Source organism: Microtus pennsylvanicus, chromosome 4, assembly GCF_037038515.1.
Source record: "Microtus pennsylvanicus isolate mMicPen1 chromosome 4, mMicPen1.hap1, whole genome shotgun sequence".
Lineage (NCBI taxonomy): Eukaryota > Metazoa > Chordata > Mammalia > Rodentia > Cricetidae > Microtus > Microtus pennsylvanicus.
In genome coordinates, this window is record NC_134582.1 from 136,101,349 (window position 1) to 136,119,720 (window position 18,372).

The 18,372-nt window shown below is 41.9% G+C and overlaps 1 protein-coding gene across 2 annotated transcripts in view; it reads left to right on the forward strand.

Annotated features, from left to right (window-relative positions):
- Nucleotides 1–7,014: 7,014 nt before the first annotated feature.
- Nucleotides 7,015–18,372, forward strand: part of Spag6 (sperm associated antigen 6) — a 55,411-nt gene continuing 44,053 nt past the window's right edge. Inside the window, exons 1-2 of one of the 2 annotated variants that reach the window (XM_075970592.1) lie at nucleotides 7,015–7,177; nucleotides 7,253–7,348. In XM_075970592.1, coding sequence (XP_075826707.1) covers nucleotides 7,153–7,177; nucleotides 7,253–7,348 — 121 coding nt within the window. In that variant the 5' untranslated portion in view covers nucleotides 7,015–7,152. Of the gene's footprint in view, nucleotides 7,178–7,252; nucleotides 7,349–7,982; nucleotides 8,068–18,372 lie in introns of those variants that run through there. The other variant, XM_075970593.1, reaches the window with a different exon arrangement.

Sequence of the window (18,372 nt, forward strand, 5' to 3'; positions counted from 1 at the left end):
ACAAATAGTTGTCGGATTTGCAGAGGAACTAAACTACCCTTAGTAGAAAACAAAAACTTAGTGTTAGAGCACAATCTTGACTGTGTTGAGTGGACCCGGTGAAAAGTTCAGCATCTTCCGCAGTTAGTGGCATTAACCAGACACCCTCATCCACACATATTTTAACTTAATTATGTTTCAAATGTGGTGGGTTGTATTTTAAAACATCTGACAAATGTTTCTGGATTCTGAGATATTCTGTAAGGTAAGAATTTGTAACATTGTTCTTTTCTTGCCTAAAATGTCTGAATTTTGCTTAAGTAAAATTGGCCATGAATGGGATTTTTAAATTGCTTTTCATATTTTCAAGTAACATAGTTAGGACACTCACCAACTGTCTCTACAATTTATGAGAATGCTCAAAGGGCTAGTACTGAATTTCTACTAATACTGGGCACTTTGAAATGCCTATGCAATAAACGTTATGTTATACTAATAAATGCTTACAATGTCTTTATCACACACAATGGTAAAATACATTAAAATGACTCATAGAATGTCATTAAAAGTAGTTCCCATTCAAGTTTTTAAAAATGTCAAGTTCATTAAGATAGTTTACTTCTAAAAAGAAGTGTCGCCCCCCTGGTTCCTAGAGGCAGCCTGACCCTGTATTTCACCGGCCACTCAGCTAGCGCCTTAAAAACAGGAGGGTGAGGCTGTGGGGGACGTTTCTTCCTAGCTTCTTTCAAGAAAGGAAAGTGCCAACAACTTCCTTTGGCCAACTTAGATTATCTCCCCTTTTCATTACAACTGCCTCCTTCAGTGAACCGAAGGATAAGATCAAAGTGCTTTCATATTCATGTGAATTCTTGCTTTTGACTTGAATAATGATGGATTTTATTGTTTTATTTAAACTGAAAACCTGGAACACTGCTGCTCTTGAGGTTACACCCTTAAGGCTGTAGAACTTGTATGAGAACTCAAAAACCAATCAATTAGGTCTGACAAACCATGCCATTTCCATCATGCATGTACAAACGACTCTCAGAAAAGAAAAAGAAAGAAAGAAAAAACTGGAGCAGTTACGTTTCTATAGACTCTTGCCACTCAGATTTTGATTTCCTTCCAGCTTTCTTAACAAAACTCCTATGTTCAGCAAGCACAGTTCCCAACCGTCCAGGAATGTGTCACGATGGGACGGTGCAGCGATACACTTTTAGCTGTTCAGGAATCAGACAAATTAGTGTTATCAGTAATTAGCTCATGGGAGGAGTGACTTTTGCTTTGAACATGATCCATTACAGTTTGTTCCCCACTGTAACTGAAGAACTCGGTCGGGGAAGCTTGAGAAATGTGTTTACCAGCTGTTTCCATCTACTCCTCGTGACAATTTTCTTAAAGTATTTTCAGTTGGGTTTTCTTCAAACTCATCTTTTTTTTTTTTCTTTTCCCTTCCTGAGGAGAAAGAGGCTACCAGATTCAATGGAACCTGCTTGGTTTTTACCAAATGATCATTCTGATCCAAAATTTCATTTGTTAGTGTGCCTCCGCCTCTTTGGAGAACACATTTGTAGGAAATCCATTGCCATAAAGTAACCCCACACTGGATAATCTGGGCGACCTTTAAACTAGGCTTCAGGAAACGCATTTTCAGGAACTTTAGCATAGTACATGTAGTCTTTCTGAACTCAAAGGTGGAAGTAGAGCTCCGAGTTTACTGTGCTATCTTGGTCTGCCAGGGTCTGGGGTACCCTTCCCAGAGGCAGTGGTGCCAGTGCCTCTTCTGGAGCTTCTGCCCTCCATTTATAACAGCACAGGAGCGCCACATTACAATAAAAACCCAATGCTTTCTATCCTGTTGTGTTAGGAGAAGTGTCTCCACGCTGGGCATCACACATCCTTGGTAACACCAAGATTCCAGCAGCTGTTTCTCTCTGGGATATGTCCATAAAAATGCTGAAATTATTTGGAAACTTTTTACTCTTGCTTTGTAAATAAAACGATAAGCAGTTCCACATTGTTTCACCCTGAGAACAAGGCTTCCAGAACAGAAAAGCATTCCTTTACAGTAAAGACTACGTTTTTCGCATCAATGGGAAAGGTAATCATATTTTCTTCATGGGAACTATCTTTTGTGCTATTTGTATGAGAACGTTGCTCTTCAGTATAAAATTAAATATGGGTTAATAGTGGAATAAGAAGTAAATTTAAATAATTCAGTTTAGAATATTCATCTTCTGAAACAATAATTCACGATAGCGCAAGCATGTCCTCTGTAGGAATAATATGTAGTACTCCAGGGGTCCTTGAATTCACTCTACTTTTCAGCGGTGTTCGCTGTCCACTCTGCCCATTTCTCTTAGAGGAACGGACCTGAAGAGTTGATAAACAAGTGACGCTATTTTTACTTCAAAGGTTTCAGAAACCTCGCAAACCTTTTCTGTACTTTTGCAGTGACTTTCAGGAGTCAGCGCACATAGCTAATTAGTTCCTGAAATAATCACTGCACAAGACATTTTGGCTTGGGACTACTCAGAACGACAAAAGTTAAAAAAAAAAAAATTTTTTTTTTTTGGAAACCTCGCACATGCGCAGTGAGGTGCAGCTGCTCCGCCACCCCTTTCCTCCGCCTTTCCGCCAAATAAGCTGCTGTGTTCTACCCCAGCCTCTGGGACCCCGCGATCGCCCGGGCTCTGAGGGAGCTGGTTGTTGGGGGACCTCGCAGGGTTCTCTCACAGCCCAGTTCCGGTGCCCTTCCCCACTCTCCTCGCGCTGCTCGGGAGCGTCCGGGAGGAGGCCGGCCCGGCAAGCCCAGCCTAGCCGCCGCGGGGCGTTTCTCGGCCGCGCCAGGCTGCAGCCTGGCCGCTGGGCTCCGGGCTGGCTCGGCGGAGGCCTGGCCCGCGTCGTGGCCGCGCTCGGGCCGGGCGCGCCGCGGGGAGGCTCGAGGAGTGGCTCCTGCGCGGGAGGCCGGGCCGCAGAGCCCCAGCGGAAGGAGGGAGGCCTTGCTTCGTTCAGCTCCGCCGGCTCCCAGGCCCGAGCTCCGCCGGAGGGCAGAGTGGGGAGCCGGCCCCGAGGCCACGGGGCGAGGCCGGGTGCGCGGCGAGGCGCTTCCGCACTGCGCTGGCGCGCCCTCCCATCCTGGGCCCCGCGCGCTCACCGCCCTGCTGCCCGCGCGTCCTCGTCCCCGTGGCCTCAGGGTTGTCTCACCGATGTTGCCCCCAGTCCCCACGCTGCCGGTCTCTTCTGGACCTGAGGTCCGGAAGATGCTCCTGGAAGCTGGAGAAACTTCGGGCTAAACTTTCGGGATAAAGGAGGCCGGGGCCTTGCCCTCGGCCCAGCGCGGCACGCCGTGGCCTGTCGGGGGCAGGCCCCTCGTTTCGGGGACCCAAGCACACCAGGGGGAAGGAATGATCCTCCAGCGGACCCCCTTCTCGGGTCTGGACCACTGCCTAACTTGAGGGACTAGCACCTGAGCCGTGCGTGTGCTCCTGTGCTCCGTCCTTGACGCCGGGGGTCGTCTCCAGCGAAGCACCTTCCAGCATTGTCTCTTGTGCTTTGTACAGTAATTAATAATAATAATAATAATAGGAATTTTTAAGCACGGGAGCGCAAACCCCCACATGATTTCTAAGAAAAGCTCAACAATATAATTTGTGAGACTTAGGGGTTCTGGAGATGGTGGTGGATAATCTTAAATGCAAAGTGCTCAGAGTTATCTTTGTAGTCATGCTGGCTTTGGAGCAACTTTTAATTAAGAAGGCTTGTGTAAGTAAGATGCATACATGCACATACGACGCAGCAATAATTTGTGTTTGCTCTGCATGTTACAGCATGAAACATATTACACTGTTTGACTCCTACTTTTAAAACCTGGATTTTTAGTAATCACCGCTATTTTGGGGTAGGGTGGGGGAAATGAAGTCATTGCCCTGATCATAGCTTTTTTGGGGGAGTCTGCATCCCCTGAGACACTTCCAAAGAAGCCATGTCTAGGTGTATCTAGGTCTGTGGGATAGTCACTGTCATCTTGACACTGCTGGCCTGAAAAGCCACAGAGCCTTAGGACATAGGAGGCCGACTGTAAAAGAAGTGAGAAGCAGAAGGCAAACACAAGTAAGACACAACCACCACACTTACATAGAAATGTCAGTCTTCCGATTCATGGGGAGGTATCCCTGGCTCTTTTGCTCTGCTGGCAAATTTGCTGGTACAACTGGGCTGTTAGCTCAGACCCCAATGCAGGATCCTGATGCTTATGCTTCAAACAAGGGTTGTACCTTAACTGTAGTCTGTTTGCTTTCTTCATGATAAATAACATCTGAGCCCACCGATTTGGCGCTGGAAAATACAGCACTTCTATCTTAAAGTGTGGAAATATAAAGCTACTTCAGTGATTTTTAAACTGGATGTTGGCAAAAAGGATTGTTGAAATCTCACAAGTTGACAAATGACATCCAATTACTAATTGAATACCTTTGAAAACTATTAACATATTTGAATTGAAAAGATTTTATATCTATATAGACCAGATAATATTCTGCTATCAAGTTTAATAACCTGTTAACAAGAAGTTTTTCCTTATCTAAATGTTCCAGATAGTTTGCCATTCCCTCAAACCCTCTCATCTTTGCTCTCAAAACACAGTATTTGGAGTGACTTTACACCTGAAATCAGTGATAGGCATACACTGTTGGATTGATAGAGATTGCATTATATGAAGAATGAATTAATTTCTCTTACTAGACTTTATGCCCTGACAGACAGGCACATTCTCTTAAGAGCAGAGTGCCTAACACACATAGTGATATTGTATGTGTTAGGCTTAAGAGAGGAACAGCTGGACACTCCAGGGACCTCAACAGGTTTCTAAAAAGGTGGAAGTTAGTGTATGATTAGTATAGAGAGGACTTTACCTTTTCAAATTCAGCTAGGAACTGGAAAGCAGCCGTGTTAAAATTAACAAAGTTGTATGCTTGAGTAGCATACAGTCCCACAACAGTGAGTTTTGTAGATTCTCAGAGGAGATTTGTAAAGAGAAACGGAACAAGGTTTTAAAACTGGTTTTAAGTCTCATTTTTATAAATAACTAAATAATGATTTTGAAATTGTATAATTAGCTTTTTCCAAAAGGAGGCAAAAGCTTCCAAACTTCATTGAAACAGTTTTCAAGTTACTATTTCATTCCCAGTCAAACGCATAGTTTTATTTGACAAGAACATGATATACCTGTAAATGCAGCTGGTGCTTTAATAATAAGAACCTTAGTTTGTAACATTTTGAGTAGTTCTTCACTTTACCAATAGTCTAAAGGGTTATATGTGATCATGGGACATTCCTTTAACTATGTAAATCAGAGAAGCATTTTGTTTTAAAGTTAATAACTTAAAAATGGGTCAGAAAAATATAGAGTGGCTTTCTTTTTAATTGCAGTAATCTCTTCATTATATTTGATATTTAAATTACCAACAATTTCACTTGTGGGTATATTAGATCATTATGTTACATTACTTCACTGAACTTTAATGACATTAGGGAAAAATACTAGATAAAAAAGATGAAACTTCATCAATACATCTAACTTCAGATATGAAATAGGCATCCTATACTGTGTTTCATTAGGACAATAAATTCTATTCATGGGCATTGTTCATGATATACACAAGCCTCCTAGTTTAAAGCACCCTTTCTGCTTAACTTTTCAAACTGTGTAGCATCCCATGAGTAGGTTACTGAGCTCTTAACCATGTTAAGGTAGAAATACATAGCAAAGCACCTACTAAAAGTGGAAGGCGAGGCAATTTAGGAGTTTGAATTGTTTAAAGACTGAAGCCTTTTAGTTTTAAGGGATTTTTTTTATTCTTCAAAATGCAACAGGGAACTGAAAAAATGAAACTAGGACATTTCACTAGCAATTTGAATTATTCACTCAGGGTTTCCTCTATATCTCCACGTGGGAACAGACACTTCTACTTTAAAGGCCCTTTGGGAAGAATGTAGACCACTGCGAGACTTAGGCTTTAGAGTTAAGGGGAAGGACGGTGTGGCTGCCTTCTGAACTGGAAGAAGCAAAGGCTTGTACCTGCCCTGGACTGTGAAGCTGAAGACTCCACACACTTCTTTCTTTCGCAGGTAGGTAGTCCATTTCCCAGCCCGCTGGGAATTCCACAGGAGACTCCTTCAGAGGAGATTTTAAAAGTGACTGTGGAAGATTCTAAATGCGAAAGCCAGAGATGTGTGTGCTTCCTCCTGGTGAGGAGGAGACATCAAGGATTTCCGGCCTGCTACCTTTTGGCAGCAGCTGTGGCTCGCTGCTGCCCACTTGACACCTGGTGAAATGGTAGTTTCGGAGAGAGAGAAATATTTAAAGTGACACCTGTCATTGAAACATTTGGGGCAGAATTCTCAAGGAGTAGCTAGAACTAATGATGGTAAAAATAAAGGCCAAGGAACTCAGTTATGTAAGGTAGTCTTTCCAGGTAAAGATTCTTTTGGAAATGTCACTCAGCTGCGAAATGACGCCATAATTGAAAAGAAATTCTTTTTAAAAATTATACTGAAATAAGGAGACAGCAAACTTGGTAGTAATTAGAAAACCTGCAGGATAGGTTATTTATCATTTCCCCCTTCTCTGTTTTCCATAAACTCTCTAGGTGTCCTTATTGCTGTTAATATATTGTAATTTAGTGTATGCACACAGTTGCTGTGACCCTCCAGGAATTCGGGAATCAGAAGAGTCAGGTAGGTAAGAAAGCCAGGAGGAGGGACCAGAGTAACTTGAGGTTGTGCAGCCACTGTTGGATTGATCCCATGACTCGTATCTATCGGAACCGACATCGGGCCTGGAGAGGTCATTCCCCAGGTCCCGGAGCGGGGTGCAGTAGGGGACCCTGCGGCTCTCGGTGCGTCGGTGCCGACGGCGTCCTCTAGGCGGACGCCTGCGCCCCGTACCCAGTCAGCAGGGAAGTGACACCAGATAGAACGCGAGTGAGTCCCCGGGTACCAGGGCTTCCCTCTGCCTTCCTTCTATCACGGTTGTGACGTCACGCCCAGGCCCTACCGTTGCCAAGGGACGTCTGCGTTCCGGTTCCGGTCGGTTACCCCGGAGCTTGGGTACACAGAAGCAGTCCGCCGGAGGCCAAAGGGTCGCGGAGTGTGAACCCCACGCGGGGCGCCATGAGCCAGCGTCAGGTGCTGCAAGGTAGGGAGCTGTGGGCGGGTGCCCCGACGGGATGGCGCCGGGGGGCCGGTTGCTCCACCTTGCCTCTCTCCCCAGTGTTCGAGCAGTACCAGAATGCCCGGACCCGGTTCGTACAGATGGTGGCAGAGCAGGCGACCAGACCTCAGAACGTCGAGACACTGCAGAATGCGGGTGAGCCTGAACCACGCCGGGCACCCTGGCCCCACACCTCATCCTGCATCCATCCTCGTCCTCCCACCACCCAGTGCCAGCCTCACCTGGTCCACGGTCGCCTTCTCGCTCCGCTGTCAGCCTCACTTCCTCGTCCCCTTACCAGCTCAACTTTTGGGAGGCTTGGGAATGGGCTTATGTGAGGCGACGTTCCTCCGGACCCTCTCCTCTCTGAGGGAACTTGTGGGTGAAGCAGAGGATGGAGGAGGCCTGGGATCATTTCCATCTTTGTTACAATCGGCCAGCCATGTGAACTGCCTGGAATTCATTTTCCCGGATAGGAATCTACCCTAACCAGACCCATTTATCCCGACGCCCTTTCTTGTCACTCTTTGATCACATTCCCTTCCTAGAAGCGGAGAAATTTCAGGCTGCTTTTGTAGCTCTCCTCTTGACATTAGTGGAAGAGGAGCAGTGTAGTATGCTTGAATCTTTCCCAAGAGAGTCGAAGTCGGTAAGGACCTGGCTTTGTGAACTCTACGAAGCAACCCTTTTCACCTCTTAGTCTGAAGTCTGAATGAGAGGAGGGGGAGAGAGGAGAGCTCATTTTTGGCGAAACTAGTCCTCTGCTCTCGCTCTCTCTGTGTGTGTTTTTTCTGAAGAGACAGTTATTCCCCCCCCATGGGGCAACAAGGACAGACCACAGAAAGAATTCCATCCTAGATGAACTTGAAGAACCAGTGAGTTTTTACTAAGCTTTATTAAGTGCAACCAGCTCACCAGCAGCTACACCGCTGAAAATCCGATTCTTCCTCAAGCGACCTTAACTACTTAGAGGGTTTGGACTTCATAAACGCCTCCTTCTGCACTCTTTATCTTTACCCACCTTGTGTGTGTGTGTGTGTGTCTGTGTGTGTGTGTGTGTGTGTGTGTGTGAGAGAGAGAGAGAGAGAGAGAGAGAGAGAGAGAGAGGTGTTGAGAGAGTTCCTGCTGGTAACCACACAGCTGCTGAGAGTTCTAGAGGGCACCAGCCTTGCTCAGAGGACAACTTTCTACAGGACCCACTGACTGAACTGTAATCTAGATTTTGCTCACTTGGTCTCAAGAAATCCCTAGTTTATAAGATGAGATCTTTAACACTAGTTTAAATGAACACATCATTAAAAATAAATTAAGAACATGGCCACAGCATTTAGACAGTCTTTGCTCTGCGTTTCTTTGAGGAAACACCTATTTATCAGATACTTTCTCTCCTCACTGGAGTTTGCTGTTTGTGGTTGAGACAGGGAGTCATTTATAATGAAGAAACTATGTTTTTAAAAAGTCTTTGAACATCTGTGATGTAGGTGCAGTTGCAGGGAATAATGCAGTCCTCCTATCTAGCGCCCTTCTGGGACATTTTTTCAGAACTTCAGCACATGTATGCTGACACAGAAATTCCTTGATCCCAATTCACATCTTCCCAGTTTGTTTCTCTTGTTTTACTTTATAAACTTTTGCTTCAAGACCCTCTGTGATAGTCAGGATACTTTGACTATTACAAACTAGAGGAATTAGTGTGTGCAAATGCCATGGCGCCTGGTGGTAGTCAGAGGACAGCTTGGGAGGCCAGGGCTCTCCTTCCACCTCATGGCTCACCTCATGGGTCCTGGGGATTGATCCCAGGTTGTCAGACTTGTCAAGGACCTTCACCCACTGAGCCATTATGCCAGCCCTCGAATTGCTCTTACAATCGTGACCACTTCCTGCTGTCCCCAACCCCTGGGCAACCACGGAACTAATATTTGTTTCAAAAATGTTGCCATTGTAGAACTCATTTTGTTCTATAATTGTGTCATGTAGATTTATTTTCTTTATTCTGTGTACAAACATTACATTTATTAGGACGTTTTACATTTTAAAAGCAGTTTATTTTTTCTCAGTCCTACTCACTGTACTCTGTGAATGAATGCTTATACTGTTTACAAGGATTTACTGCTTGGGCAATATGTACACAAGCAAAAAAATACTTTTTAAATAAGAAAACATTTAGAAAAAAATTAATTTTGAAATATTTAAATGTATATAATAATGAAATATAGAGTGTCTTTTGGGATTTTAAAGGCAGGTTCCCTCTTCCCTAAGAATACAAGGTAGAATACATTGTGTTTTGTTTTTTTCTTTTAAGACAAGCTTTCAGCTTTGGTGTCTAGGTTGGTCTTGAACTCCCTGTCTCAAGTGATCCTCCTGCTTTCTTCTACCAAGTAACCAGGGTTATGCTCCAAATGTATGAGGAATTTAATTTAAACTAGCTAACTAAGTGATTACCAATCTACAAGAGGCACATGACTTGGACCTAACATTCTACACTTGCTTTTGGCTTGTGAAGAAATAAATACAAAAAAGATTATGGTAGTCTTTCAAAATGAAATACTTTTGATTATCATCTTAATGTCATATTAAGGGTTTTTTTTGGGGGGGAACATTTTAAACATACTTAAGTTTACTAAATCTGATAATTCTTTTTAGTAATTTAAAATCATGATTATCCCTGCATGTATATCCCTTTAGTTAAAAATAACCTACAAATTTTATTATGGAGCCTTTTATTCCTTACAAGTCAGTAAGATTAATACATATTTTCAAGAATATATGTTCTTGAAAAAAAATCAACATCGATTTAAACATGCTTTTGAGTGTGGTTGAATCTCATATTACAGGCAAGCTCTCATCAGGCAAGTGCCTTCCCTTTGATATGTGTGGTATGGATGCATTTTACTTTTGACTTTGACACATGGACTATGTATCTGGCATATGTACATTTTATTCCCCATCTCCAACATATTCTTTAATTAGACATACAATATAGATCCAGGACTAAAGGAGAAACATTTTCCATATAGGCACAATGAGAAAAGCATAATTCTCTTGTTACGAATTTTAAATCATTGTATGTGAAAGGAATATTACAGATGAAGATTATTATGAACTTTGATGTAAACTGTTTAAAGAAGTTCTCAGTTCCCATCTTTAGGTACTAGTGGCCATTACATAAGTGTGAAGCTTGTCAGCTTGTGAGATCTCCCTGGGAACCACCAGGGGAATTTGAAGGAAGCTAGCCCTGTCAAATCTTAACAGATAAATCCCTGGAGGTGTGAGGGATAGGGCTGATAGTAATTTAAGCCGGTCTCCTAGGGAGCTTTAGGCTTCTCTTGTTCTAAAAAGTCTTATCAAACTAGAGCTCTGTAAAAGTATACAGAGAAAAGTCTAGAGTCCCCTAGATACTGAGAACCAAGGTAGCAGTTCAAAGAATTGGACTGATAATCTGCCTGGATCAGGGCAGTTCCACAGAGCATTGTGATTTACTGACTGAGAAGCAGAAGGGAACAAGAGGTGTATTTGCTATCTGTTGATTGATTTTAAGTCTATGATGAACACTTTATCCTTTCATTTTGGCTTAGGTCATACTTCGTATGAAGTTCTTTTTCAGTGGAGCAAAAACTGAGATATCTGCTGAACAGTTGTGTTGGTCCTAGGAGAAACCTGTGCTATATTCTGGAAAGAATGTTGGCTTTGCCTAAGAGCCAATGGGATGGCCTGTGAAAATACAAGCTAGGATACTCTAGTTTACAAAGAGGAGTGCTGGCTTTGCCATCTGCCTTATGCTTCCTGCCGTGATGGTCATTCAATGTTAATTTTTGAAGATTTATCTAATTTTGTGTATGAGTGTTTTGCCTGCATTTATGTATGTATGTGCACCATGTGTGGAACTGGTACTCATGAGGATCATCTGGAACTGGAATCGTGGATGCATGTAAGCAACAGGAGCTCCTAACCACCGAGTCATCTCTCCAACCCTCAGTGTTAAATTCCCGGCTTGTTTGCGTTCTTTCTAGAGTATTGGTATTGTAAGTGTGAGCATCTCTAGAGAGAATAATCTCTGTCCACTCTTCTAAACGTTCTGTTTTATGCCTGTCAAGACAGTTATTGCCAAAGAATGTGTGGACTACATTGTTTTTCCATAGAAATGTTTTTATAGCAATAGGCATCTTGTTAAAGTTATTCAGGCTGGCCTTGAACTCACTATGTATCGTAGGCTGCTCTGGAACTCATAATCCTCCTGCCCCAGCTCTGAGTGCTGGGATACCATCACTCAGGCATATAACATGAAAATGTTTTTTTTTAGAATACTAAAGTCTAATTTTAAAATGAAATAGATATCTGTCAATGAAGACATTGGCCATCTTGTTGAATTTATCAAAAGATGTAGTTATTTATCCTACAATTACTTGTTATTTATTATGTCAAGTTAGCTACTCTATGTGATATTTCTGGTAAAAATTGTTCCTCTTTATTTTGTCAAATATTCTCCCTCTTCTCTTGCTGACCAAAAACTATTTAGTCCTCAACCGCAATACTAGCCTGCATTTCTGATTTCAGTTATCAATCAGCTCCCCAATACAAAGCTATTGTCATCATTTTAAACATACCATTTTATGTGAGCTATGGATTGAACCCAGGGCCTCTAACATGCTAAGTATATAGTGTACCATGTATACACATCTTTTAAAGTAAGCTTTCTCTAACATGCATACAAAGACAGTAAACTGTCTAAATAGTTTAGGGAAAGTAGGTGAAATAAAGAATTCTGTAAAGATTGTGTGTGTGTGTGTGTGTGGGTGTGTGTTTGAACTGCCTCTCAAATATCTTCTCTGCAGATATTACCCAAGAATTATGTAGTAGAAGCAAGTCCTTTTGCTATAGCTCTTTTAACTTAACATTCTGCCTTCTCCCTAATATTTTAATCATCCAAAATTAAATAATCTTATATATTTCATAAGAAACAATACATTAGTAAAAGAAGACAAGATAAAAGCAATTTTCAGCTGTCCACATGACTTTCAAATTACACAGAACTGTAATCATTTGAATGATTCTTTTCAGTATGGTGTGATTTTTAAGGGGTGGAACAGTTTAAATGGCCAATAAGTGTTCCTTTAAGTTTTAAGAATATATAATTACATTATTGCTACACCTAACATTGTATGCCTAATATGAAAATAACTACCAGCAAAATATTTTTTTTAATTTTGCTTTTAACTAAAGTTTATCTGAAAGAAGAGAAAGTTGTACACTAATTTGCACAGTGGATTCTTTTGCTATTAGTGAACATTTATTGCATGTACAGGTATCAGATGGACACTGAACATGCACGCTGATCATGAAAACATTAAAAGGATCAATTTTTGCTCTTCTGTGGCTTATTTGCCAATGGATATAGATTATAATATGTGATATATATTATAGTTATATATTACTATGTATATCACATAATAGATAATAACTACATATTACTATTTTTATATATCTATATATTACTATTTATTTGAAGGACACCTAAATCAAGATTTGGGTATGAGGGGTTCTGTATTATGGGATGCATCTTGGTGTAGGTATTACCTCTGTTGAATTTTTGAAAGTTAGTCAAATGCAACTGCTTTTATGCAGAGGGAACATTATGTGTAAAGACAAGAAGGCACAGGAAAAAGTGGTGCCGAGCAGAAAAGGCCAGTGTTGAGGTATGGCTGGAGCTTGGGTGCAGGGGCCAGGGCTGGAGTCAGTTGAAGCTGGAGAGGAAGAAGGCCTACGTGCAGAGCTGGGGTTTCTCCCGAAATAAAGGCAAAGCCATCTCAAGGCTTTCGGTGGGGGAATGTTTGTCTCAGTGCTGTTCTTGGGAATGTGGTTTTAGGTTAGTGTGAAGAATAGTTCAGCAGGGGTTGATAGCACCAGGAAGAAGAGCCTGTTCATGCTGCAGCGATTGGGTTGGCTAAGAGCTCTGGAAGGGGGAAGTGCACAGGATGCATTGAGTCAGAGTGGAGGGCAGGGCAGGTGAGGACAAAGATGGGCTGAAAGATTACTCCCAGAAGTCCTCTTGCCTGAATACACCTGGCACCGGATAGAAATTGAGGGCACACAAAAGCAGAAGGGTTGTCTCCTCCTTCGCTAACTGTGGAGGACTGAGTATCTGATGTGGTGAGCTGCTTAGAGACAGAGCAGAGCTTAGGAAGGTGAGCTGAGCTGGAAAGAGGTTTAAACACATGAAACTTACACATTTATTTGAAAACTATAGGAAAGCCCATTTAATGTTTCCTCATGTAGTTATAAACATGTTCTAATCACTTTCTCTCCTGTATAATACAGTTTAATTGAAAGTAGCTTTTTGTTTGTTTTTTTGAAACAGGGTTTTGTTTGTTTGTTTGGTTTTTTTTTTTTTTTTTGTATAACAGCCCTGGCTATCCTGAAATTCCCTCTGTAGACCTGGCTGGCCTTGAACTCCAAAGATTCACCTGCCTCTTTCTCCTGAGTGCTGGGATTAAAGGCATGGCTGGAAATAATTTTTTAATGTGGTGTTAGGGATTGAGTTCAGGGCCTTGCACATGCCATCACTGAGCGACGCATTCTACCCTGAAATCACTTGTGTGTTCTCTTTTGAAATCTCATGGACAGATGGTAGTTGATCAAGAGTGAGATAGATACACTAGAAAAATTAGGGGAGCTTTCATTTGATATAGTGATCATAGACGATAATTATAGCAATGCTAATGCAGAATAATATGAATGAAACAGACTGAGCCCTTTGGTGTCCTCTGTAGACCTAACACTTGAGCCCCTTTTCATTGGCTAGTAGACTGTGACTGATGATAGGGGAAACAGAGACATAGGCCAGTGTTGTAACCGGTATCTGCCTCAAGTTTGAAATGAGGATTTAGTGGGTTGCTTGTTTCTTAGGGAGACACTTGACACATGATAAGACTGAGTTTGTTAAATAAGAAATACATTTGTAATATCTTCTGCTGAAAAAGAACGCTTAAAAGAAATCCCACACTAGCTCAGAATTGAGAATAATAGACACTGGATTATGGAATACGCACGAGTGCATGTGCGTGCGTGCACACACACACACACACACACACACATGGTTATTTATTTAGGGGTAGACTCACAAATCAGAATCCTCTGCTGAAATGGAGAACAGAAACTGAATCCCACAGCTGGAAAAGAGGCTTTACACATGCTTTACATCGGCATAAATAGTATAAGAGGCCACACCCCAGTGGGTGGGTAACTACTGGTTGTAGGATTTTTTACAGCACCTCCCCCTTTTGTTTAAATAAGAGAGCTCTAAGCCTAATGCAAAATTATATACAATAAGAACAAATATATCCGATAATTATCCTATCCTAACTAGTTTAAGTCTTGTATAATAAATAACTTGGCCAAGTCATGAGAGGAAAGTCACTACAACTATCTAGTCTTCAACCCCATTGAAGATCCGAGAAGAGCTTCCTTCTCAGAAGAGTCAGTAGATGTTCAGTGAGTATCTGTGACTCTGTCCCACCTTCCCAAGTCTCTCACTTCGGCAGTGACACCAGGTGTGCCAGTCCTCCACTCAGTGCTGATTCACGATGAAGCACCAAGATCTCAGAATGTCTTACAGCCAGTGAGAATAAATATAACAGGTAAAAATGGTCAAGTTTGCTCCTGACAGTTTCGTGAACCATTCACCATCACAAATACTCCATGTGCTAACTGTGCGTTTTGGAACTTGTTCTGACTTAAATGACAAGACATCCTGTGTTGTAGGGGCCATAACAGCTTAAATCACAATAAGCTTTGTAACTAGAACAGCACAACTAGTACTAAATTATGTATATACTAAAACTATGGCAAATTTACTAAAGTTTATGAATAATCAAATGCACTTTTAGTGGTCGGAGGTAATAATCATAAAGGTCAGAAGAAATTGAATGAGGTCCTGAAGGTCACAATTTTTAAAATGCAAGACAGACTTAAAAACAAACTGTGTGTGGCCTTTGCTGCTACCGGAGACCATGTTGGTGTCCATGGCCCTTGTTACCCCGGAAGGCCATGTAGATGTCCATGGTCCATGCTGGCCTGTGCTACAGCCAAGGGCTGTGCTGACGTCCTGCTCTGTCCTGCTTATTGAAGTCTGTGGTCCATGCTGCATCCAGAGGCAATGTGATGGCCATGGTCTGCTCCTGCAGGAGGCCGTGTGGATGTCTGTGGTCCATGCTCTCACCAGAAGCCAAGTGGAAGTCCATGATCCATGTTGCCGCTGCCTGTAAAGGGGAAGGCAGCAGCTTCTTTTGCAGTGGTACTGATGGCTGCAGACCCATAGCTGAGAATGAGAGACGTGAGGCTTGTGTTGTGGGATATTTGTACATATTGTGAAGCTTGGGAATGTGGGTGTGTGTTATCTAGACTGCTTCTGTAGGGAACCCTGAGAAAACTGGGAAATGGTCATGTCCTGGAAGAATTAGCTGTATTATTTTTGTTCAGTCTCTGTGTAATGGGAGAACATGAGGGCTTATCAGAAGTCCTGGCTAGAGTGTGTGATCCTGGACTATCTCAGCCTTGAAGTTGTTTTGGACGTAGAATTTTGAGGAAACGGCAGCAGACGCATCCTGAGAAGCTGGATCACCTGGGCTACTTGGCCTCATTGGTGTTTTTTCCTTTCTTCTTTCTGAACGCACACAGACTTATATGTATCAGCATTAACACAAGTATGGAATGTGTGGTGTGCACCTATGAGTACGTGAAAGGCATCTGTCAACTTTATAAGTCTGTATGGACTGTATCACCAAGCTGTAATATAGATCTCCATCTATGTTACATGAAAGGATGGCATACAAGTCATGCGAACTTTGTACCCAACAAGATTGATTTCAGAGCTGTTCCTGTGTTGAGGGATCAGAATATGTGTCACCTGCCCTGTAGCCTTTCTTGGCTTTCCCCCTCATGTCTGCAGTCAAGATCCTCAGGAGGTCTCTCCAATCAAAGCTGATCTTTATTAATTTACAAGAGAACTATAACTTTTTGTTTTCTGTGGAAACAAATGCATAAGCTCTCTCACAATATACTTTCTGACTTCCATTTTGCAGTTAAGATGTTCTTAAAGTATATAGGTTTAGCTGGTGCACGCCTTTAATCCCAGCACTCAGGAGGCAGAGGCAGGTGGATCTCTGTGAGTTCAAGGCCAGCCTGGTCAAAGAGTGAGTTTCAGGATAGGCTGCAAAGCTACACAGAGAAACCCTGTCTTGAAAATCCAAGTATATATATGTGCGTGTTCCATAATCCAATGTCTCTCAGCAGCTATTGTTTTTGTGTACATTAGAATTAAAAAATTCAGAGTCAACAAAGCATCATACAGGATGTTATACACCCTGTTATTTTCCATCTTTATGTGGCTTATTTTTATACTAATTTGCTATCTCTTTAAAGACTTTATTATTTTTAAACTATTTATTTATTTTTGTTTTTTTAAACAGGGTTTCTCTGTAGTTTTGAAGCCTATCCTGGGACTTGCTCTGTAGACCAGGCTGGCCTCAGACTCACAGAAATCCACCTGTCTGCCTCCTGAGTGCTGGGATTAAAGGTCTGTGCCATCACTGCCTGGCAACTATTTATTTTTCCTATGACTGTCTATACCCATTTTTTTCTTTCTTCAGCATCTAAGCATATCTTTAAACATATTTTACCTTTTTTGAGGTTTTCTGTGTTTGTAGCTGGCTTCTCTAAGTGCCTGTGGCATTCTCTGACTGTGTGAGACAAATCTTAAGCTGCATGTCAGCTGCCACGAGGCTCAACCTAGCACATGGACCTGGTGCATGGTGAAGTCAATGGCTGGAACCGCAGCTCTGTATCTGCTGAGCACTGGCTCGCCTGAGAGACTGCAGGACTAGGAATCCACATCTGGCTCCTCGTCCAGAACTTTTCTTAGCTCTCTCAGGCCCTATGTTTGGATAGCTGAGCCTCCATATTAGATGCCATATATAGTCAGATTTTTCTTTGGGCAGTCAGCTCACAAATAATGACATGAGACTTCTTATTAATTATGAAAGCTCTCCCTATAACTTATGTTTGTTCCTAACTAGCTCCTCTAACTTAAATCAACCCTTTCTAGTAATCTATGTTCTACCATGTGGCATTACCTCTCTTCCATCTTGTACCTCCTGTTTCCTCTCTGTGCCTTCTGGCTTCTCTTGCATGCTTAGATTCCTTCTCTTACTTTCTCCCTCCTGCCTGTACCTCCTGCCTGGCTATTGGTCATTCAGCTTTTTATTACACAATATTATCACAGAAATACACCATCAACGGTGTACAAACATCTCACAACATTTCCCCCTTTTTGTCTAAATAGAAAGGAACGGCTTTAACTCTCACATATTAAAACTATATACAATAAGAACAATTATCAGAGAATTATAGGTACAATGTTTAGTCCATCTACATTTGGCAAATTAGGAGAAAGTACTGCATTATCTGTCCTATCTTAGTCCAAACTACTTAAGTTACTTTCTATCATAACTTGTATTACTTTCCTAAAAAAATATCTTTTAAACCTTAAAACTTCTTAACCAACTTAAGCTTTTATGCTTTTCAGCCTTAAAACTTGACAGCTATTATGTAAGTTTCTTTCCTGAATTTGGTAACAAGGAAAACTGTGACTATAACTATCCAGTCTTCAGTTCTACCAAGGACCTGAAAAGGACATAGTATTACCTGAACAAACAGGGCGTGTATAGCAAACAACTTCCAACACTACAGAAATGACAGAAATAGCTGGCTGCCTGGGCAGTCACCCAAAGTTCCTCTGCAACATTGGGGCATCCAGCCTGCAGGCCTAGAGTATCTGACAGATTTCTCTGTGAAGCAGGAATTTTGGAGGCCTGTCCTACCTTGTCTTGTCAAAGTTTAGTAGTTGCTTTCTTTTGTGTCCTGCTTGTCCAGTTTGGACAGCATACTGTCAAGGCCAGGGCATGTTTTATTTTATTTTATTTTATTTTTATTTTTCAGCTCACTTTTGCCACAAAGAAAGCAAACTCCATATGGAGTTCTTTAATGCCCATCTTCTCTGAAGTAGACTGGTGCTGCCAGGAGTAGAGCAGACATGTCACTCTATCTTGAAAAGCCCCTTTTTTACTTAAACATTTTAAATACCATATTATGTAGGTCTTTAAATGTTTAAAGACCATCTATCTATT